This window comes from Parasteatoda tepidariorum, chromosome X1, assembly GCF_043381705.1.
Source record: "Parasteatoda tepidariorum isolate YZ-2023 chromosome X1, CAS_Ptep_4.0, whole genome shotgun sequence".
Classification (NCBI taxonomy): Eukaryota; Metazoa; Arthropoda; class Arachnida; order Araneae; family Theridiidae; genus Parasteatoda; species Parasteatoda tepidariorum.
In genome coordinates this window covers 24528923-24554089 of record NC_092214.1, presented here as the reverse complement: position 1 = coordinate 24554089, position 25167 = coordinate 24528923, and the positions used below count along the sequence as shown (strand labels likewise).

General features: G+C 28.7%; 1 protein-coding gene across 10 annotated transcripts in view; it reads left to right on the top strand.

The window, feature by feature from the left end:
- LOC107449700 (zinc finger protein rotund) overlaps window positions 1-25167 on the top strand; it is a 558914-nt gene that overhangs the window by 394621 nt on the left and 139126 nt on the right. For all 10 annotated transcript variants that reach the window (XM_071187674.1, XM_071187671.1, XM_071187676.1 and 7 more), the window contains one exon: window positions 16574-16830. In XM_071187674.1, the coding sequence (XP_071043775.1) occupies window positions 16574-16830 (257 nt within the window). The remainder of the gene's footprint in view (window positions 1-16573; window positions 16831-25167) is intronic.

Sequence of the window (25167 nt, the reverse complement as noted above, 5' to 3'; positions counted from 1 at the left end):
TTTGGCGCGCTTCTATGTTAACCTACTCCCCGCTATTCTTGCTTTAGCAGCCTAAGTGTGGTATTGACAGATGCACAGCCTCTTATGTTCGGGTTGATTAACACAGAGAAATTATGTCACTAAAGGAAATTGAGAGATACAATAGCAGTTGCCTCGTTGTTGATATAAGCGCATTTGTTTGTGCTTTTTCAACAGAATTGAACTGGAAACGAATTAGTTTGGAAATGTGAAAGAAAAAGTTTATATTTAAATTCGTTTAACTTTCTCTTAAATTTTTATGATGAACTCATTGTAATTAAGTTTATCTATTTAAAAAAATATAAAGTACGAATATATTTGATGAAATTATGCTCCTGAAGAAAGAACTACAATAGCAGTTGTTTCGTTTGTTTTTTTTCATCAGCACTGGATTGGACAGTTCTTAGAACAGTTAGAAAGTGCGAAATAACAATGTTTTGTCTAAATTTTTTACGGTGTAACTTTTAGGAAATCGGTGTAAGTCAGTTTAAAAAATACCTTCTAAGAGTAGATTGGAGGAAATAAAGACTAGATTTCATCTAATTTTGGTACTGATGTTTAACATCGACTCTGCTTATTCTAATATTGATAGACACTCTAGTATTCAAAACTTTCAAACCATACTTTTTATTTAAGTATTGAGATATACTCACACTTTATAACTTTCTCAACATTCATTTATACTCCTTTTTAATATTTTTAAATACTAATTTCTATGCTTCTTCAAGTTTTAAAGTCTTTTGATTGGAAAAAATAAATACTGCATCTCTTATTTATGTATTAAAATGTGCACATTTTTATTCTTATTCATAAATCATCTTATCCTTTCTTAAGATGGTCGATTCTAACTCTTATTTAATTTTCATCACTTAAAATTGCTTGAACTAGTAATAAGTTAAAGTTAGAGATAAAGTGCTTACTTGTAGTATTTCTTTTGTAAAAAGTTATAGCAGCTAACAAAATTGCAACTACCTCAGTAAAATTACTGACAAAAACATACGAAAAACTCTTTACAATGATGATCATTTAAATATTGTTACCCCAAATACTGTCAATTTGATTTACTTTGAATTCTAACCAAAACGCTTAATATCGTGAGTATCTTAAGTTTAAATGTTTTCCACGATTAATGAAATAAATGTAGACACATCACTTCGGTGAATAAATCATGCACAAGAAATGCTTTTCATAAGAAAAAAAGAAAAGTTTTAAAGTAAGAGAAATATATTTTTTTTCCAAACTTGATGTAACTGTCTCTATATATTCTTGCAGTTGCGATTAAACAAGGGAAAATAACACGCCTTTCTCTTTTTAGCCCCCATGACCAAATCATTTAATTTTCTTTTGGCTCGCTTACGTTTCCAGTAAACTTTGTATTAATGAACAAATGCCTTGTCCTAAGTTTTCTGACTCTTTTTTTATATATATAATGTCTCTATTCCATTTTAATGCTCCTTTTCCCCCCATTTTACTTTTTTTTTATTCTTTTCTCAAATTCTATCTTGATTTTTAAAAGAAAAAGCGAAAGGAATACAGGTAGGAGGTTACTTTTAACAACGCTTTCATTTTTCAGTTCTGCCATTTACCAGGTTACAAGAAAAGCGGAAAAAAAAACGAAAAAAAAAAAAAAGATGACTAGGAGGGGTTGATGAAAGCGGAGACGGATAAAAAAAGGAAGAATCCCCCCTTTTTTGTGGCAGAAATGCAAATAAGGTGGATTTGACCTTAATAACAATTTGTTATATAGTATCACGAGAACGGGAAGAAATATTCTGGAACAATGTTCTGTTAAGTGTGTTGAATGAAAAAAAAATAACACAAATAAATATCTCATAAAGGAAAAAAGGGTAAATATCTTGCGAAAAGGGAAGGTTAAAGGGTTGTGATGTATAACAGACAATCTGATGTCTTTAAAATTGAAAGCCATGTTAAATTTAGAAACAAAATTTATTATGCTTCATTTTCCAAATTCTATAATTCCCAGGATTGTTAATTATGTTATAGAAGACGAATATTTTATTGAGGGTGTGGTTTTAAAAAAATAGGGGATGGATGTGTAGATATTTTTTTACAAATTTATGAAAAATCTTTAGTAAATGTAATTTTTAATATATTAAATATTTTTTTAACAAAAATTTGGACGTGTTATTAAATTCTGGTTTATATCTGGACTTATAAAATTGTTTATTTTTTTCCATAAGGCTTTTATTTTTTAAAAGTTTGTTTTCGTTGACATTACGAAACTTAAAAGTTTCTTAAGTAATCATTTACTACAATTCAGAAAGGAATATATAAAGATAGAATTAAATTATTTTAATTTTATGCATTTTTTGGAGAAAATTTTTTTTGTATTAAAATACTAATTTCGGACAAAATTGGAGTGTTTCACTATACTATATTCAGAAAAATATTTCGTACTCTAATAATGCATTTGAAAACCATTATTTATTTGATAAATGTCTTGAAATTAATTTTACTATTTTATCAAAACATGTGACATTTCAATTTTAAATGTGTATTGAAATGCAGTCCTGATAATTCTAGAAGTTGCTGGTAATGGAGGTTTGGTGATTATTTCTTCTCTCGATATTTGAGAAAAACTTTTTTTTTACTCGAAAAAAAGAAAGATTAAGTTTTTGATTATAGATTTTATTGTAAGGATACTTAGACTGAAATTTGATCCTACTTTCAATTTTTTAAAATTTGATCGAGTTTAATTAAGTTTTATTCCAGTCAAAGTTTCATTTTTACAAATTCTGTCATTCAATTTGTTTAGCTGTTTTGAAGCATTTTAAAAATTTTTATTTTTCGAGAAATTAATTATAAGCTGTTAAATAAGGTATTTCAACTTACCATTTATATATATTTAGAACATCTGAGTACTTGCAATTAAAAAAAGAAAGAAATGCACCATTAGTTATAATTTTTTTTCAAATGAAATCATAATCGGTAATGATTTGTGTAAAATTCAAAAATATTTAATAACATTTTGAAGTTCTTAAATCAGCTTCATATTTTAATCACCCTTACTCTACAAATAACTTATAAATAGTTTTAATTTATTGAATACTTTTAACAAATAATTCCATAGCTGAGTTAATTATGTGCTATTATAATGATTTATCTTAAAAGCATATCATATGCGATTTATATCATCTATTATCTGTTGAAATGTAAAACTCTCGAGTACTTTTTAATTTAAAAATGCAGCAAATAGTACAAATGTTTTTCAAATGAAATCATAATCGGTAATGATTTCTGTAAAATTCAAAAATATTTAATAACATTTTAAAGTTCCTTCATCATTTTCTTGCTTTAACAGCCTCCCCTCTACAAATGACTTATTAGTTTTAATTTATTGAATACTCTTGACAAATAATTCCATAGCTGAGTTAATTACGTTCCGCTATAAATATTTGTCTCAGAAGTACTACGCGATTCCAAATATGCGGCGAACTGTCGTTCTTTAATTGTGTACGCCGGCATTCACACGTTTCTAAATTCCCCCATCTTTTTTTTTCTTTTTGTCTTTTTTCCCTTTTCATTCCCTACAAAAATCATGAAAAGCTTTTAATTTATTTCTCGAATATTTGTTTTATTTATTAAAACTCGTCATACTACATCCTTGGGGCCAATTACCTACTCGACAAGGAATCTTTATGTTATGGCATTTACGCCCATACAGAAGGAGAAAATTAAAGAATAGGAAGAAGCCCCAACTTTTCAAGAAAAGTACACTTCTTACTCATTCAGATTGCAAAAGATGGCAGGAGGTAAAGAGGAGTGTTCAAAAAGGGGTCTTGTTGGAACTTCTTCCATTATTACATCTTCAGGGCAAGCTTTAATTAGACGACGAATTCACAGCCCGTTTGCCTTAATTTTTTTTCTTTCACTTTTTAAGAATTTTTTTTTTATCTATCCATCTATAGCTTGTGGTTTCTTTCCCATTCAAGCCTCCTTCTGCTATTTTTTTTTCTTTGTTCATATACATTTCTTTATATTCCATTGTTTTCATTTAGTGCTTGTTAAAAAGAGAAAAACTTTCAAACTTTAATATTTTCTCAACTTACGTCCGATGAAGTTTTGGAGAAGAGGCAAAAAAAAAGGCAGAAAAAAGAATAAAACAAGTTTGCTTTGAATTACATCTACAAACGCACACTTGCCGAATGTTTTATCCTTGATGTAAAAATTCGAATTGTTGTCCAATTCGAATTTTTTTCATTCGATTCAGTTCTCAATGCTCTATTTTTTCTGTTCTCCTTAAAGACTCCTGCTTTTTTTTTCCTCTTTTTTTTTTCCAAATAAGAATGATCGGAATTATTTAACAAACAGTTTTTTATGATTTTGATATTTTGCCAAAAACGTGCGAAACTGTAAATAAATTCTGTTCGTTCTTTTTTATCTCGTTGCGAAAAAAAGTACGAAATTAAATTACTTTCGCAGTGTTTTCGATCAACTTGAGTTGAAGAAAGAAGAAAAAAAACTATGTTCATTTCTGAGGTTTAAGTGATAGCAATGTTATTTCTATTTTTCCCCTTTTGCATGCAATATGCTTCATTTACATTTATTTTAATAAAATATTTTTATATTTATTCTACCTTTTCCTCGCTATTCTATATTTTAAGATGCTGTCTTAAGGTGTTTCTTTGTTTAAGATTTTTTTGTTTAAATTTAATATCATTGACTAATTATTGAACCAGCAAGAAAAAAATACTAATGAAAGTTTTGCTTAAAATTTGTTTTCTGGTATATCTCAAATGTTTTTTAGTAGTAAATGAAATATACATGATAAATAATTCCTAAATTTGAATAATTTCTGATCTTATATTTTTGGAGATATATCCTATTTTAAAAATAAAATATAGCATTAGTGGTAAAAATGATGTAAAACAAAATTAAATAAGTAGTAAAGTAAAACTAATAGTTTCAAAGCTGCTTCTTCATCTCTATATCAATAAAATTAGATATTATTTCATATTTATTGGTTTTTCAAGTATAATACACTTGCAAATATAAAATTTAAATTTAAGTAACAATTCGCTCGACAAATTATTACTTCATAATTATAAATGATGCATGTATAACTAATAATTCATATTTAAACTAAAGATTCTTTAGATTCTTTTCATAGATTTATATTTGTTAGATTCTTAGATACTTTAGATTCTTTCCATGGTCTTGCTTATACGAAAAAAATGAGGCAAGAAAAGGCATCAAGAAAGTAAATAAAAGTAAAGCCAAAAGCAATAACAACAATAAAGTCGGCCTCTTAAACTAAAAAGTTTTCAAATATTTATAAGCAATGTTTTGTTTAAAAAAGAAACAGTTTTTATGAAATAAAACAGGAAATATTATTCGTATACCATCAGTCAATGTCAATTCTTAAAGTCTGAAATCTATTTAAATTCAAACGGTGTGAAATATAAATAATATTTTGGAAAACATTTTTAAGCTTTATGAATTCTATGTTTTAGTTTAGAAATAAATATGTACATTAATCATCATTAAGTCTTTTTGTGAAATCAATGAAAAAAAATTTAAATAAATAACTATACATGAACTAAACTATAGCAAGTTTGCAAACATATGTAAACACAAATATTTTGCTTGAAAACAGCAAATATTCAACATTATTAACAAATATCCCTCAAAGAAATATTGTTTCTTTTTCATATTCATTTTTATTAAGCAAAATAAGTGTACCGTTGAAATCGACATAATTTTGATTATTTATTGTTCTAAAACAGAATAAATAATTTATTTTTAGAGCAGTACAGAAACTCATAGAAGGTAATTTTAAAAGAATGTGATAATAGTATTTTATAATAACCTATTAATTTAACTAATTATGACCATCTGTAACGTAAAGTTATATGTTCAAATATAGATTTTTCAATTCATTTTCATCTGTTTCTTGGTGAATTTTCATAGCATAGTTATCATTTTTATTTCATCATTTTTTTATGATTTTCATGTGTTGTTTCTTCATAAAACTTCACTTGGTATTTTTACAGATAAGTGCTGCGTAGTTTAGAAATTTTTTTTAAGCCTATCAATGTTGGCCAGATTCATTTCGCATAATACTGTCGCATCAATATTTCTTTTATATTCTTTACAATTCCATGCTTTTTACGTTTATAAACTTATTAAACTCATTCTCTCTTTTGTTTCACGAATATTATTTTTCAATGCAGAACTCGGGATTAAATTTGTTTGCTAGTTTTCATGTTATATTAATTACAAAAGACAAATAAAAGCTAGGTAGCTGAAAAAGATTAGCTTCATGTTAGCTATTTTTTCCCTCACTTTTTCGAACAAACCAAATTTTAAACTTTTTTTTCTTCCCCTTTTTACATCTTCCTCACCCTACCCCAACCTCAAATCTCTTCTTTTTATCATTCCACACCGCATTCGAATTCTTGGCCGAGGTTCCTCGCATGTCCGATTTCCTAAGCTCGAGCGTTGAGCTTAATTCCTCAGATTTTGTCTAATTAGTGAATATTTGAAGGGATTTCTGTGGGGATTAAAGGCAGAGAAGATCTCCGTACTGTTCCGTAATTAAGAACTATGGCGCGCATTCAAATTGGAGATAATGATAAATAAAATAACGACGAACCAAAGTACAGCTTCGTTGTTTTATCCCATGTGTATATGGAGAATTTGGGGGTTCCCTAGTGGTTGCGTCTCTTTTTATTCCTGGGATGCTGGAAGAGGAGAAGAAAATGAAGAAAAATGTCTTTACCCACAGCACTCACAGCTTAATTTAGCTCCAGGATAATCTAATGAGATATTCAAAAAACCTTCTGCTTTTGTTTATTCAAAGCCTAATTTTATATGAAAAGGATCCAGCACGATGAGTTTTGAATGCGCAATTTTGTTTTTGTTTTAGTAGCATTTTTTTTTTCTTTCTTACTTAACTTGTTTTGTTACTGCTCCCTAGCATAAAAATTGCCTGGAAAGTATTTTTGAAAGAAATTTCGATCAGTATGTATAAATCTGTTTTTCCATGTTGCTTAAACGCCATGTGGTAACATTTAGTCTTTTTTTTCTTCTTCTTTTTTTTAAAGATGCTTGTTTTTTTTTCCTTTCTCATAGAAGAGAAGGCATTGTTTTCTTACTTCGTAAATTTTAGCTCCAAATTCCAGATTTTTCTCCTTCTGAAATTTTTTTGTAAATTCTTTTTATTCTTTTTGATCCATATTCATTTGAAAACTCGCAAAAATCAAATCAATTTTTAATAAAATCTTTTTCTAAAGTAAATCAAATTATCTTTTTTAGGGTCTTTGAAATGTGTTTATGATGAAGAATTTAGTTCAAAATAAATAATTGTTTTACGTTAATTTGATTTCCAACAAAAAGAACTAGAATTTTGATTTGTACTGGTAATTAAAAAATAAAAAAGTATGGTGTATTATGTTTTTCTATCTCTTTCAAAAAAACTTTACACTGAGTCATATTGAAGTCATACATTGAAATGAATAATTTTTATTCAAAAATTCAATACAGAATTTGAGTTTTAAGTGTGGGCATGATTGAAAGAATTCTTATTATATTTAATTTAATGCAAAACAAAAACATTGCTTTTTTTATATTTTTGAGTCTGTTAAATTTAAATTTGGAGAGTTAATGATAATTTTGTATATTGCTAACTATTTGTAACTAATAATTACTTAAAAAAATTCTTGCTAATAAACTATAAAGAGTAGAAGATTTATTAATATGAAATAATATATAATCATTGTAGTTTAAGACTTTATAATAAAAAGTCAATTAGGTTTAAAACAAAATCAAATATTCAAATATTATCAAAATGGCATCAAATCTTCTTGTTAATAAATTTATTCAATCATAATTTTGATTGTAAATATGCATTTATTTTAGGATATTAGTATAAAATATGTCACATGTTACTGCCTCTGGCTTCTTTGAAAAATGAAGAAAAAAGAGCTTTATATGTTTAAGTATAAATAAAAAAACGATGAAAACTTTTAAAAATTTAAAAACCGATCATCATTTCTAACATTTTTTTCCCATAACTGTAAATTAGTTTTCCCCGCAACTAAATGTCAAAACGTGACGCGACATGTTTTCTGTGTCAATATAAAGTAATAAACGATATTTCAATCTAGCCCGTCTTGTCAACACTGGGAAAAGGAAAAAGAAATCGAGGGAAGATGAAGAGCAGGATGAAAAAAAAAATCCTCTTCATCCACTTGAAGGAGTGAGAGAATGTTTTATTTCGAGAGGATGCTGCAAGAAACAAACGTATTTGTTGGCGTCAAGGAGGGGGGGAGTGCAACGATATTTTGTGCTCATGTCATCATCCCAGGTTGAAGGAGATGGCCCCGAGACATTATTTGTGTTGTCATGAAGTGGCCTTGTCGCCTTTCTTCTTCTCAAAGAAATGCTCTTTGTCTTCAAGCTTTGAGAAGGGATGTTGACGTCTTGTACCTTAAGGGGAAAATGTCACTCTGTATAGGTGGGGACGAGACCGTAAATGCTTCTTAATGATGATAGTTGAAACGACGCCGCAATATACCACTATATCGCACCATTTTTTTTATCTCATCAAATCACACCCACCTAATATAAATTTTGTTTTAAACATTTGGTTCCTTGGGGGAAATTAAAAAGATTTTTATTGCTTTTTTTTTATCTTTGTAATATGTATATTTGTTTTTATTTTTAATTCTCAATCATTAGATATTTTTATCTTTCATCATTAAAAACATTTATCCAGAACTTGAAAAAAAATATATTGTATGGCTTTCGATATGCTTGAAAGAACAAAAAACATTTAACAGATTAACATCAGAACATTTATTTAATATTGCGCACGCTGTTAGAATACTCATATTAATGTGAGTTTTTTGGATCTTAAGTTTAATATTGCTTTAATGATTGTCTTTGCTACGTTATAAAACAATACACATTTTGTCCTTTTTTACTTATCTCTGCCTCATTTATAAACAGTAAATATTTTATAAAACTTGAAGGATGATTTCAAAACCTAACTTGTTGATATCCAAGTAGAAGTTTTTATGAATGTCTTATTTGAACTTAACAATAATGTTATAAATAAAAATTCCTTATAAACGTTTTGCATATTTTAGTTTCGTTATAAGACTAAATGATGTAATTTTTTAATCAAAAATAGTCTGCTTTTAATTTGAAAGATTAAAAATTGCTTCCTTTTCATTGAGGCGCCAAACTTTTTCCTTTGCGTGAAATATAATACAAGAAATAATAACATAAAATGTGTATTAAGTTTTTTTACATACATCTTTAAACTATATAATCACTATTAAATTCCTAAAAAGAGCAGTAAAAGAAAATAGTGATAATGTATGCTTTAATATTGAGGAAAAAGATATTGAAATAAAAAAGTTCACTTTTGCTTTATAACTTGTCCTTTTTATTTCCCTTCTCGGCACCTCTTTCGAACAATGGTAACAAGGATTATGGATAAAAAAAATTACTGATTTGTTTTTGAAATTTTTTAAGTCATAATTTTTTGTCAGAAACTAAATCTTACAATAATATAAATACGAACCCTTATAATCAAATAAATTTTCTTAAAAATCAAAATTTATAATGATCTTAAATTTAATCTAACTTAACTTACAGTAGAAAATGAGGAGAGCAATTAATGCCAATACAAGTACCGAAAATATATATCTCAATGTATTCCTTCTAATATTTGCACGAGGTTAAAAAATTTTAGTTTGAAGAATGATAGAATCTTCCCCGTTATCTTTTTTTTTTTCAACCAAGTAGCCGCGAAAGTAAAACAACAATGAAGAGCTTTTCTGTTCCTTCAATTGACCAAACAGCGATGGAAGAGTAATGAAATAGGCAGAAGAAGGGGGAAAAAAAATGAGGGACTTCGGTATCTCCTGTCGTTCTATCTTCTCCTGAAGAAGAGGAGAAAGATTGGAGCTCTAAGGTTGGAATTCTGTCGCTGACAATTATCAAGAAACTTAAAATAACAGAAGTGGGAGATAAAGGAAAGCGAAAAAAGAGGGCAACCTGATTAGCAAAAGCGGGAGAGTCTGTGATAGTGTTTTCTCAAGCAGCTAGCCAAGACAAGGCAAACTAAAACGAAGGCCACCCGCTCGTCTGTATGTATGTACAAGCAGGCAAATGAAATTAGATTCTGGTCATAACATGAGTCTGTAAAAACACTGCAGGCGTTCCCTTCTGTCACTGAGATGCAAAACCTTAATTTGTCAGTTTTGTCCCTCCTTCATCTCTAGACAAGAAAATTTTTCTTTTTTTTCTCCCCTCTTCAAAAACTACCATACTTCTCCCTTTGCTGCAGATTTGGTCTTAATTATTCCCTTCGAAGGGGGAATGAAGGCGTGAAATGTGTCTTTGAGGGAAAAATCTTTGTTGTATCTTACGAGAGAATATAGGCAATCTGACTTGAATGATATCACTTTAATTGGTTGAAAATTCCTTCTGTAACCCATAAAGGGTACATTCTTCAGCTGATTCATTTTCTTTTTGATTTAGACGCAGATACATATTCAATCACAGGATTGTGTCATTTATCTTACTTACCCATGCTATGTAGCATTTCTTCGATCCATTAAAATAAGTCGAGTCTCAAAATCTTTGGAGTATGCAAAACTTATGTTGCACATCATTTTCCCCAATTAAGCATTTTTCTGCTGCATAAGCCGTATCCCACTAAATATTAGTTCGAAATTCATTTGGAATCCGTTGAATTAAATTACTTTCAAATGACTTTGGTTGTTGTATGGTCAATTAATCCATTATACTTTTGTATCACGAGTCTTATAGATAGCTTTTTATATCATCTTAGTTCAATTTATTTGCCCTGGATACAATTTATTCAAGTTCCATACTGTTTTTATACAATCTCTCTATTCAATGCATTGGAACTACTTTGTTTCAATTTGATAATTTTTTAATGTGTTTTCTAGTGATGTGTTATCCGTAAGTTTTGGGAGAAAAAAATTTAAAATTCCATTACTTTGAAAAGGTACCTCGAATTGGAAAAACGAGTTCTTTATCAAGATGTATATATCAATGTATTTATCAATATTTATCGAAATGCATAGTTAAAAAAAAAGTTTTTTTTTTCAATATGAGATTTTATTTGCTTAATTTTCAAGTATTTAAAATGTATCTAAAATTAATCACATTCTAAACTTTTATTACCGACGTTGAACAGCTGACCTAATTATGAGCTTACGACTGATAATGCTTATCTCCATAAACTTATATATTTGAACCAAAGCCGTAAGACAAGGAAACTCTTGAATCAAGCATAGGGACAAACTAACCTTCCTGGAGGATTTTTAATTAAACTAACTCGTATTTGCGTTGCATGGGATGGAAAATCTCCCATGGTTAATTCAACGACTAGAGAATTCTAACCGACGGGAATAGAAATTTTATCAACCAGCCTCCACTGGGATTCGAACCTGGGTTACCTCATTCGTATGTGAACGCTGTAGTCCCTGATCCACCTCGGCTCAACATTCTAAACATGTCATCGGACAAAATCTTTTTTTTCCTTTCTATGAAATTAGTGAAATTTCTTATTTAATGTGCATTATATTTTTAAAACATCCACTCAACACATGCAAACGCTTACGAAGTAATGTTTTCAGCTTATTTATGTACTAATAATACTTATTTATTTACTTGTAAGTTATACCATTTTCCTTGTATTTCGTTCTTTAAATAGCTGGTGTGAAATTGAACATTAAACAATAACAAGCAATTGGAATGACCTCAAACGAAAATGCTCCAAAAATCCTTACAACAAATCCTCCTCCATGTCATCGTAGCCATTTGGGGATACTATGTATTTATGTATGAAAATGGAAAAGCAGTTTATCCTATGCATAGAGAAAGTGTTGGATTGACGTGGATTAAGTGCGGGGCTTCCACTTTTCCTAATGATTTATATGTTTATAATTAGTGGTCGCCGCGCGTTTTAAATGAATTATGATCTATTGATTTTGCTGCGCTCTTTCTGTAGTGGCGCATCTCGGCTTGTTCGAAGCCCGTTCAATTACAGTAATCTACAAGATAAATTATCGCCTAGTACACCTAGACCTAAACTGTAATTACACTGACATTCTCTCAGCCTCTAGTATTTTCCTTCTTTACGAACATCAAGCTGAATTAACTTTATTTATTTCCTGGATTTGAGACGGATTTTTTTAACCATCTCCCCTCCCTAGATTTTTTTTTCAACCCTTCATCGTCTTCCGTTACTTTAATTACTTTTAATTTTGCAAATCCATGTTTTAAATCTGGTCTCTTACCTTAGGGTGCTTTTTGAGCCACATGCTTAACGGAAAGGGATTTGAATAAGTGTCTTCCTCTTTTTAATCACCCGAAGAAAGTTTTGAAGGTATCGGGGAAAGGGATTCTTAAAGAGAAAAAAGAAAAAAAACATTTGTTAAATAAAAATGAAATGAACTAAAAAATGCTGCAGATTGCAGAAATTTTCGGTTGCATTAGCTTTCAGACATAAGATATCACCCGACAAAAAAAATTTAATGTTTTTTTTTTCGATGTTTAAATGTTGTGTAAAATAACTTTAACTTATTTTGCTAATCGATTGTGATTAAAAAGCAAAATTCTTCGCGATTTCAAACTCGATGTCATATTAATCATTAATTTTTCATCAAATATTTTAAGTTTCAAATATTTTTGATTAAAGTTTCTCATTTCTATTGACCAATTATGTTTATTGTTTTCTGTTATAAAAGCATTAATTCAGCCAAATTAACTTTAACTTTTACAAGATAATTCCATTAAGTATGAAAAATTTTAATGATATATGTTAGAGTTTATTTAACTAATTTACTAGTGGATTAACTGAGTTTCTAATACATAATTTTGAGCTCTAACTATCGTGATATCATTGTATATTTATTTCTTACAAAAGGAGTTTTCTTTGTTTTTATTGAAAGCAAAGAAATAATAAAGCTAATTTACAATTATGAATTGTTATAAGGAATACTTTTATAAGAAACAAATTCCTAAGGCCATAGATTTGTTAATTTATTTATTCCTCCTCACTTTTTAAAATTTTATTTTGACATCACATTCTATGTATATTATTTTACTTAAAATCCATGAACTTAAAAAGTGTTAAATTTTTTATTGGATATTTATTTATACAAGTTGTATTCAGAAAAAAATATGCTAATGAAGGTTGTCAGGGGAAAATAAAGTTGTATCGATTCGTTACGATGGTAATTGTTTTTAAAATTTATAATGTGTATCTATAATTAAAAGTAGACGTCCGGTAGTAGAGGTCCCGGGTTCATTCCTCGGGCCGAACAAGGTTGTCTCAGTGGGTCTATAAAATGAGTACCAAACATGCTTGGGGACTAAACACTGGGGGTTCCGGCTGACTACCTAACCGGAACATTTGCTTCTGCATCCCAGAGCCATAAGTCAAGAAAACATAGATGGACACAGTAGGCCTTGGCCCTCTATGAACTGTTGCGCCACTGAGTTTAGTTTATAATTAAAAGTAATGCTTGAATATTTACGTTAAATTACATTAAGTTGGAAATTTTGCTTTTAATATGTACTATGAAAAATTAATTCTACAGTAAAAATTCATAAAAACACGTCCTATTTGGTTTTAAGTGCATATTTTATTTGTAATGTATCAAAATTAAAAACTTATTTTGATCGATTTTCTAAAGGAACTAGTTTTAAGCTTTAAAATAAAAACAATAATAATAATTTTTAATCATGTAATAATTTTCAGTGAAACACTTAATTAAAAACGATTCGGTTAAAAGCTTGATTGATATCCTATTGGAAAAATATATAAAATAAGTTTTAAATTTCAACTTGTTTGAAAGATTATTTTAAGTTATTAATTATATTAAAAATATTTTTTTAGCTTGCTTTTTCTATAGTCTTATGCATATACAAAGTTTCCCAAAAGCCTTGTATAAAGTTTTTTTTCAAACAATAAAAGGAATGAATAATATCCCCAAGCAATAGCAAGCACATAAATGAATGCGCAGCTAAGCTCTATCATAATACAATTATCTATATGTGAATGAGTATTACAATAATATGAAAATTATTTATTAAAGCCTTGTATTTGGGGTAATATGAAATATTCACGTAACTGAAAAAGAAAATTTATACTTGATAAATTTAAAATGATTCTTTCCCTTTAATATTCCTTGGTAAAACATCTTCAATTACAGTAAGTAAGCCTAGTAGAAGTCTTAATATCACCCAATCCATTTCGGGTATTAAAACACATTTAAAAAGAAATTGCCTTCAGTAAAGAGTTGTTTAACCCTTACAATATCGACTTTCCAGTAAACACGAATTCTTTTAGCGTAAGAACTTATCCTACGGCAGAAAGAATCGACTTAAAGTGAAATAAATATTGACAAGTTTAAAATGCGATGTAAGAAAGCTGACGGGGAAAGATTCTTCATCTGGTACTCAATGATGCATGAAACAAGAAAAGCATCGCTTCTTCAAATTTAAACGACCCCGCGAGTTGAATTGTTATCCTATTGAGCAAATTTAATAGAAGGGATCTTAACATTTCTTCTTTTATTTTTATCCCTTTCTCTTTTTATTTATTTTGTTTGGTTTTTTGGTAGAGTAGGGGAGATTCAATTGCCACTATGACGGAATCTCAGCGGTTGGTCTTTTTTGCATCGTCGGATCTAAAGGATAGGGGATGTTCGTCAGAGAAAACGGAATAAAGAGGCTCCGTGGTTCTTAATGGGGTGTAAATATGGTGCAAATGAAATTGGTTATTGTTTCTCCTGAGGACGATTTTTCTTTTTTTCCTATTTAAAGAACATCATTTTTTTCTGTTTTACAATTTTTTTAAAAGATGAATAATCGTTTAGTTTTGATTTTTGTCGCTTTGAAATTATGCATTTGTATCTTTTTATATTCAGTTCTGATTAGTTTTAACAAATTAAGATTAAATAAATATTGACAGGTCTAGGTCTAATTATTTTGACCTTGGTTTAATAAATAGTTTGTAAACATATAGTAACAACCGCTTTATTTTAAAATACATTATGTTATGATTTTATACTACACTAAAACATATTGTAAGAATTGACTTGCAAATGTTATTTAAATTATTATTCGGAATAGGAGCAAAATAATTAAGTGATATAATTATCATTTAATTATAATACTCTTATTCTGGTTTAATATTTAGTTATACTTATGCCTGAAGCATTTTCACATTAACTTTAATTACTCTTATTTTATTAATTTAAATCAACCATCACTTTTGTTTGAAGTACAATACATAATATACATTTAATTTTATGGATAAAAATATATCGTAAAAAAGCTGTGTACTTAAGTTTATTTTTAAAACGTTATAAATATTAATTATTTATATTATTTTTACTAATAATGAAAATTTGAAAAATAATCTAATTTTAATAACGTGCATTTCATAAATTAACCTCAATGGTTTCTTTTGTTTCAAGTGCAGTGTATATTTTTCCCTTTATGAACTTATAAATAGTAAAAATGTCGAAATAATAGATACTAAAAATATTTTTCGTTAAATTGATTTTCACGATATTGTTAATTTGATTAGAAGCTTAATAATGATTTTTACGTTATTTTAACATAGCATTTCATAAACTTGATGGTGTAATTTCGTTAACATTTTGATAACAAAAATTCGTTTTGTGAATTCCCTTTAAACATAAGAATTGTTGATCTAGACTAAGGTCACTTTCCCTGCAGCTTCATTTATAAACCCTGAAATACCGCTTGCCTGCTTCACCCATGAGTGATCTTTTCCCCCGCGCACCGTTTTTTCTTTGACTTGTAAAGGTGGAAACCAGTTTACGCTGGGAAACCATGTCTCAGTAAAAGATTTAAACGTTGTTTATCCTTCAATAAAACTGCAATATTCATTTCTTTATTTTAGATTTTCCACTTTTTTTTAAAATTTAAAAGCAGTTGTCTGTTTAATTTTAATTGGTTTGCGTTATCTTTATTTTATTACTGCTTATTTACTAGAGCGAGCAAACTGCTCAAGTTTATGCATATAATTTAAAAAATATACACAAATCTTTCTAAAGATTCCTATAAAAATAGTTTTATACAGAAAATGTACGACTGTTTTCAAAGACAAATAATTTTCTCTCTTTCTTTCTTTATTATTATTAGTTTTCTGTAACATAATTAAAATAGCAATATACTGGTTGGAAACTTATGCACTCTCCACTATAAATTCCTTGAATAATGTAATTTTTTTTAAAAATATCATTACTATTAATCGTTTTGACGAATATTTAATCTCAATCATTATAGTTTCTTTAATAACAAAATTTGAGATAAATGCATTCTTACAAACTGCAAAACTAAATACTTAAAGGCTATAACCCTTGTCTCACTTTACCTAACGCGGTAAATTTCATTGCCAATTATGTTTCACCTAGGCAGCCACCGCAATTAAATTGATCCTTTCAACAAGACTAATTGATAATTTTGACTTGTTGACAAATGTAATAATTGTCTGTTTATGTGCTTTTAGGCCCTGGCGGCAGCCTGGAGGAAGGTCGAGGAGGTGGAGGAATGGACTCCTCGCAAATGCACAGTCTCTATGGTACCCACGGAAATAGGGCGAACAGTACCAGTAGTGGGAGCCCACCAGTGTCCACCCCAAGCTCCAGCGGATCTATGCTAGTGGTGCCTCAACCCATTAGCGCCGCTACCAAGGGTCCTGGAGCACCATCAGGGGTGGCCACCAATGGCACTGGCAGGAAGTACCAGTGCAAAATGTGCCCTCAGGTAAGTTTCCTTTTATATGGTCTTACCAAGTGACAAATCAACGCATAAAATTTAACTATTCAAGTAAAATGTGTTGATTGAACTTATTTGCTTGTATGTCTAATACATTTATTATATCGACTGTTTATCCTTTCCAAATGAACTGATGTCAAACTTTGCGAAGCTTTAAATTGTTATTCTGTCGGTATATTTATTTGATACTGATTTAAATTTATGCTAAAAATAGCTCGAATATTGTCGGTAACTGTTGATTTTCGTTACCGTTAAATTCATTAGTTAAAGGTTATATACACTAATTTATATAAGTCGAACGTTAAATGAAACGTATTGATTCATTTTTATTCAATACGATACTTTCGTTTCAAAACCTTTTGTATTTTACGTAATTGTTGTTTAAAAAGAAACTTCTTCAAAAGGATATTTTTACTTAAATGCTAATAAAACGGGATTTGCCCTCTGAACTTAGGCAAAAACTTCTTTTGTATGCATTGTCTTTCGATTTGTGAATTTAAAAAAATGGGCACTAAAAGAAGAAAAAAAAAGATATACTTTGTGGCAATTGAGACAAGAAGGGACAGCCACCTTTTCTATCTGAGTTGTTATCTTATTCTATCCCCCGGTGGTAGCGGACCTTTATTAAATTTAGCGGTCATAATATTGAGCTGTTCAATGCAGTCCGCGCTCTCTTGTTAATGTTCTCTTATTGCTGCTACAAGGGGATCGTATACCTTTTGAAAAATGTCTGAACTATTTTTTTCTTAATACGTTGATTGGATGTGTCTAGTATAGGCTTATTGTGACTGTTTAAGCTTAGACGACTCTTGAAAATAGTATTATAACCATTTCTTTTCCGTTTCAACTATAGTAAAAATATGTCATTGATTTTAAATAATAAAATGGTTAATATTATTGTTTAATAAGGCAAAAAAGGGTACCTAGGGTAGAAATTAAAAGTTGCTCTATGTGTTTGCAGTCAGTCATATGATTAGTCCGACGTTTGATGGAATTTCTGATCTTCTAAAACTTAGAAAAAATTAATTTTCTAAACTTTTTTTATTATTTTATTCATCATTAATCATGATTTAGAGATAAAATTTAACAGTTTGTTGGACTGACAATGCACACATGTAGTAAAATAAATAAATAAATAAGTATGTAAGTAATGTAGTGTTTTCTTTTTGTGCTGAAAAGTTTCTCTTGCTGTTTTTATTTATTTTTTCATGATTTGAGTTTTTCCTGCTCTCATGCCTGAATAGTAGTTGTTCATAAAAATAAAAGCACAAAATCGCCCTAATCATAGCAGATGTCTTATTTAAAAATTTTAAGGAACCACCATTTCTCTGGTGTCTTTTGATAAATACACGCAATGACAAATTCGCTTTTCTGTGCGCTATCATTAAACATTGTTATGAAAATCCACATGGTTAGAACTGGCCACTTGGGGGTTACGATGGAATCTCATGAGTTCATTCTCAGTGATGAGACAAGTGTCTTCGGATTTCTACAATAAATTTGATGTCGTTCCCTGATTCCATGCATAGTGATGCTCCAAAATCGTTGTTCAACGAAGTCATGTTTCCTGTATGACGTCACTCGAAAATCACCATGGCAACACCCCACTCCCTTGACTATGCAATACATGGTCTTCCCTGAACACTATGGACAGTAGTCATCCCCTTAACAAAAAAAAAAAAAAAAAAAAAAAAAAAAAAAAANAAAAAGTGCTATGCTCCCCCATTTACCATCAGGAAAAGTTCTTTTCTTCAGCTGTGCCCATGGCTCTTCTGTCCTGATTGCATATATTGGACACATTTCTGTAGTTCCATTTGTGTTACAATTCCTCTGGATGATATTTTGTCGAGATTTACAATAAACCGGGTGGAAACTTTATCATTCTGTTAAATCCATTCTTTTTGGTACATTTCAACGGTCTTTTTTGTAATACTGTAAATTTTTCTTTTACCAAATGAGTTCATGAAATATTCAACACTCAATTTATTGATTCCGTTTTTTCAGGTTTTGTATCCAATGTATTCACCTGAATAATTTGTTGGTAAATTATTTGCTAAATTTTTTGAAGGAAACTCTACAGTCCTATTTTAGTGATTTTACTATCTAACCGAAATTTCATTTAAAAAAAAAATCACCCTTTAAGAAGCAGAGGGGAAACTGTCATATTTATTTTAGAACAGTAATTCTTTAAAAAAATCACTCATTAAAGTCTAAAATTTCGATGAAGTTCGTATTAAGAAACATATTATTTTATGCCAATTTCAGTCAATTAAGAACTTTTCTTAAATTTTCTAATTACAAAATAAAATCTCCGAAAATCTTCGTAGCAATTTTCCAAATTTCAATTTTCAAAATTCTAAATTTTCCAAAATTGACATTCTATCTTACGCTCCATGATGAATCTCTTTACCTTTAATAGTGCAACGCATTTATTTTATGAATTTAATACCCAATCCCAGTTTCCCCAGCCTCATGCTGTTATATTTCATATAAACGAAATTTGACTTTAACGTTATTATAAAAACAGGATTGGCAACGAGTTAATGTAAAATACTCCAAGATTATTTACTGCTTCTTTTAAAATTATTTTAAAAATCTCATTGAATATTTTCTCTTTGATCTTTTATGTAGATTTCAAATAGAAAACTTAGGGTTACATTTTCCTAACAAAATCAACAGTGAGGCTTTCGAAATTTTTCTGAAATTCATCTTTTAAAGTTTCGTTTTAACAACATTCCCACGAAACGGTAACTTACAAGTTTTTTTTCTTTTTTTTCCCAAAGAGGGTTTTTCTGTTTTCTGAATCACTGCGACCATAAAAAATATATCCACTTGTTCAATTTTGTTTAATTTCGCTACTGATTTCCTTTTAAACTATTCAATTGCTTTTCGTTTACTTATGAAGTGAGAGGGCAAAATAGCCTCAAGCTAAATTCTTCTACAAACTTAAAAAATATCATTTTTCTAAGAATAGATAATACCAGTTTTTTTCCCCCAAAGTCGTTTATTGAAAAAAAATTTTTTCTTTCCATTTTGCTTCCCACATCTTTTAATCTTTAAGGATAACTCTTGAAAGACGATGTTGTAAGACAATTACAGAAGAAGAAATTTTTCATAGCATTTCCTTTAAGTCTTCGTAGACAGTTTAAAAATACCGACTTCATGCATCATTATTGTATATGTTTATGAAATAAATGATACAAATAACATAAAGAAAAAAAATCAAGAAAATCCTAAAATTCATTTAGCAACGTCTTTTGCATAGGTTAAAAAAATAAAACTTTTTTTTTTTGCATTTTTCAAATGGGTATTACCTTTTTTTTCCCAACGCTTTTGACGTTTATTTTTTATTTATTTATTTTTCAAATAGGCACAAATATATTTGTTTTATAAATTTTACTTCATATTTTCGAGTGATAAATTTTTTTTTTTTGAAAATACAAGAAAAACTCGGCACCATTTTGTTTTAGTCATTTTTACATATATTTATTACTTTTCTACACAATAATAATTTCCTATGTTTTTATTATTTGCATTTATATATTCCGACAACAAGCTAATAATTGCGAAAACACAAACAAACTTAGTTATGATATCACATTTTACTACATTTGCATTAATGCTATTGACTACAGTTTCTAATTTTTTCATGTTTGTTGATTCCGCTTTAAAATCATACATTTCCTATTCCGGATTTTATTGTTACTTAACGTTATTATTTTTTAATTTGTAATAGATTTACTTTTAAATGATACATTTGAAAAAGCAATTTTTATCCGGAATAAAATATTTTAAACAGATGACTGCAAAATTCATTTAAATTACTTAACTTCGTATGTCATAAATATTTCATTTCTTATTTAAATAAGAATTATTAAGAGCGGCGCAAAAGTAATTAACATATCAATAAACAATGTATTCTAATTATGCTTATGTGTGATTCCCACTACACTAACTTTTAAGACTAAAGGAATTTGTGTTTTATTCAATGTTTAACTTCAATTTTATTCTTAAATTATGAGTAATTATGTTAATGAATGGAATATACGATTTAGTGGGAAAATTTTACTTTTTCGTGGTGCTTTACTTTTTTAAGAACGGCAGAGGAACAAACTTTGTTAAAATTGAATACTCTTCGCAATAAATGTATTTATGTTCGAAAATTATAGTGAAAAGAACTGAATGAAGACAAAAAACAAATTGAAATAATGAAGGAGTTAAATCAACACTTTTTAATAGAAATCCTTATTTACACGATTATGTTGCGTGTTTCATTAGAATAGCATCAAAAGCAAATATTTGATTAAAAATACAAAAATTATTATTTTCCTTTTAAAATTATTAAAAATCAATAAATATTTCAATTTATGCATTAACTTAGTGCATATGTTTCCTATCATAAATTAAACAAAATTCTTTGAAGTTTTAAGATTGAAAAAAAATTTACTTTGCATGTATCTTAATACTATTTTCAAAATTAAATAAAATCATCTATGACATTACATTTTTTTTATTATTATAAAATTTAAAAATAGATTAAATTTATACATGGAATTTCTAATTACAAAACTTTTTAAATAATTGAAGTTATGCATTAAAATGAATATAATTAAATTTTTCTTTTTTAAAATAAAGAAAAATATTTCATAAAAATTGAAACCCACTCATATTAAATATACTTCCAGTCAAATGTCAATAGTAATTAATAATTAACTTTTCTTTTTTATAAGAAAAGACAAATAGTCCAACTCTTTATATACCAATGCAAACCTAACGCTGTATAACGTTTAAAAGGCTACCAACCATATATCAATACTAATTTATAAATTTATGCGCTTTAATAAAAGCATCAATCACATTACACTTTCTCCATCGTTATAAAATCAAAAAGAGAATTAAAAACTTAATGACGTTGGTAAAGCAAAAAAAAAAAAAACTGTTTCTAAATTAAGAATAAAAAAAAGAGCTGCGAAAAGATGGAAAAAAAATGACTTGAAGTTGATGTAAGAAAATAGCTTGAAGCACAAAGTGTCACTGGTTCTAGTTACCCTCCTTTGCATAAACGCCAGAATATCATTAGACTCGTTCTCTAATAACATCGCCTGTTCTTTTAAGAAAGAGGCGATTTTTTAAAGTAGCGGTGGTCGCCAGCAAACAAAAGGTTCGGTCATAGCTTAGCTCAAACTAATCATACATAATCACGGGTCCTTGTCAGGACTTGGGATGTTAAGAGTTCACACCATTTATTTAATGATGATGTCTATATCGAAAATGCACTTAACTCAGTGAGCGTTACTTATTCGTTTGCAAAGCAACCTTCTCAACATAACTGCTTCATCAAACATTATTCTTTCTTTTATTGATCACTTTTTGTCTCCTTTTTTTCCAAAGGGATTATCTGAAAATTATCGACTTTTAATTGGCAGTATGAAAAATGCGGTTTAGTCATATCTGTCTTTTTTTTAAAGTGTATCTTAATCCACTACATTTTTATAAAGATTTAAAAGGGTTTTTTTTTAATTAAATTCTCCAAAATTTAAAGTTTTATCAGTAGTTTTGATAAGAAAATGGTTTTTATACCATTTATTTCTATTCTTACGAAAAAAAATCATTCTTAGTTAGGAATTGTTTCACTTTTGCGATCACTTTAATTCTGGTAAAATTTTTATAAAAAAATTTTCCCTCATTTCAAGTTTGCCATTAAATTTTTAGGAAGTAATATTTTGGCTATAAAGGATTCAGGTGCATTGTTTAGAGAATATCTGATTTTGTAACAGAACCTGAAGAATTTTCTGTCTGTAATACTATGTGAGACTTCGATTAAATTTCGATGATGTCTGAATAAGATTTGTTAAGCATTTCTCTGTTCTTGAAAATAAAAGTATATAACGATAGAGAATTTTTAAGTATTCAATATTGAATATTGAATGAAATAAAAATGCAGTTCTCGTGGATAAGTTGCACATAAAGGTAATCAAAGCAGCGTATTTAACCTCGAAAGTTGTGATAAGTTCGCATTACTTATTAGTATTCAATATTTTTTCAAAAATTGCCCTAATGAAAATTACTCTTTATGTAACTTTTAATAGTAGGTACTTTAGTGATTCAATTGAATAAATTATAAGCTTATTTAAAATTTATATTTACATTCAATCAATCCAATCTTTCTTGTTCCACTTGGTATCTAAGCTTAATGATCCATACTGCACCGAAACAAAAAGAGTACTTGATACTTGTAAGACGTAATTTCTCTTTTGAGTTTTTTAAAGTCATTTTTCAAGCATCACAAAATAGAAGTCATTTGCAGAAAGCTACTCAAAAAAAAGAAAAGAAAATTTGGAGCTTTCAATAGTTTTATTTGGTGTCAGAATGTGCTGTTAATCTTCGATGACGGGTAAATTTGATGACTTGCTTGTAATGTCGATGCATCATTTCCCGTTGCATAATAGATGCCTTCCCCTATTCTTAACATGCAAGTTCTTCAGCCCAACGGAATACGTAAACGTGTCGACATTTGAAAAGCAACAAAATAAAATATCATTCTTAAACAATAATTTATTTTCTAAACCAATAAACGTCTACTTGAGATGCTTGAAGAGTGATTCTTAAATTACCATTTCTGGAGTGAATGGTTTGGAAAAGGATATTGTGCGCCCTGATTAAGCCTATCGTTCGTCATGTCTCATTACTCTTTTGTCATCGTACTCGGTCTCTAGGTAGAGCGCTATCTTTTCAAGGGTCTGCTCTACCAAACTCGTTGTGGGCGCTAAGATAGCAAGTCCCTTAGCTGTATTGCTCCTAGAGCTTGCATTGTTGAGGGATTAATCCATCAATGGTTAACTTAAGTTGCTCTCTTACGATGTCTAACTTTTTTATCCTCACCTATTCTTATTTTTTTTTCTTACTCTTTTCCTCGCTTTCCGTGTGCTAAAGCGAGTACCAGGCTTTTCTCTATTCTTCATCTTCCATCCTCTATTTTTTTTTTTTTTTTTGTTCCAAGAGAACTGCTTGAAAGCTGTTTTGATAAGAACTACTTAATGTTGTTCCATCAACATTATGGTAAGCTTGAATTTCGTCGTCCCTATGGCATAAAACGCGTTTAACGCCTCCCTCTGCATTTCAAATTTAAGGAAAACTCTGCAATCTAGTTTCTACATTTAAAAAAATTTTAAGCCATTGTCTTGTGATTTACGGCAATGACCAACCACTTACTTAAGTGTAATTAAGTTTGTTAATCGTTTTAACTGGAAATGTTTTACAAAGCAGATTATAAAGTTTTAAGTTCAGACAATTGTCAATTGCCAAGTTGTACGCATTTTTAAGATTTTTAATAACAAATGCGATGTTATTTTTTTAAAAAAAATAATAGTATTGTTTTTATAACATTTAACTTCAAATTACTTTTACGTTATTTAACACTAAAGCTTAGCTGTTTTAAATTTTATGAATGTTACTTCAAATGCTGCCATAGCTACCGATGTGACAAATATAACCTAGATATAGGCTCAAATGAGTTATTGAGAATGAAAATTAAGTTCAAAATTGCAGACAACTTTAGATACCCATAAATGTAGTAAATACAAAACATAGGTGTGTAAAAATAAACTTAAAGGTAAAATTTTGATTGTGTTGTACAATACAACAAAGCTTTTTGATAGTAGCTACAATGCAACAAAACAAAAAATAAAAATTGTTTGAACTTACTTCTTCAATAAGCGTTTTCCTTAATGCAAAAAAGAAAAAAAAGAAAAAAAAACTCACTGTTTTAAAATAATTATTGGGAAGTATATAAGAAAGAAATTTGGAAAAATAATTATTATGAATTCTCTTATAATATTGGAACTGATACTGATATAAACAGCATTAAAACAGCAACAAGATCTAAAGATTTTAATTTTATGTTCACCTGAACTAACATCCTAATTTTGTGTTGTAATATGTATGTAACAAATGTGCCTTATTTGTTAATAAGTAAAGTATGTTTGTGAATTTGATGCAGTAAAGCAAATCAAACAAAATAAATAAATCGTATTAGCAATCAATTCGTGATTTCTTAATTTCCTTAAGAAATTTCTTGGATTTTGATTGTACCGTTATAAATTTTGTAGTTTATACTTAATATAAATGTAAGAACATCTTTTTAAAATTTATTATTATACAAGAGAAGCAAATTTGCATTGATTCGCTCTGCAGCGTTTTAAAACAACGAACAAAACCAAACGGCAGCTATTTGTTACTTAAATAGCCAAGGATTAAAATTGACTAGTTCAAATAAAAATAACATGACAATTTTACTTTGAAGAAAAGTGTCAGGAAAATATCTGT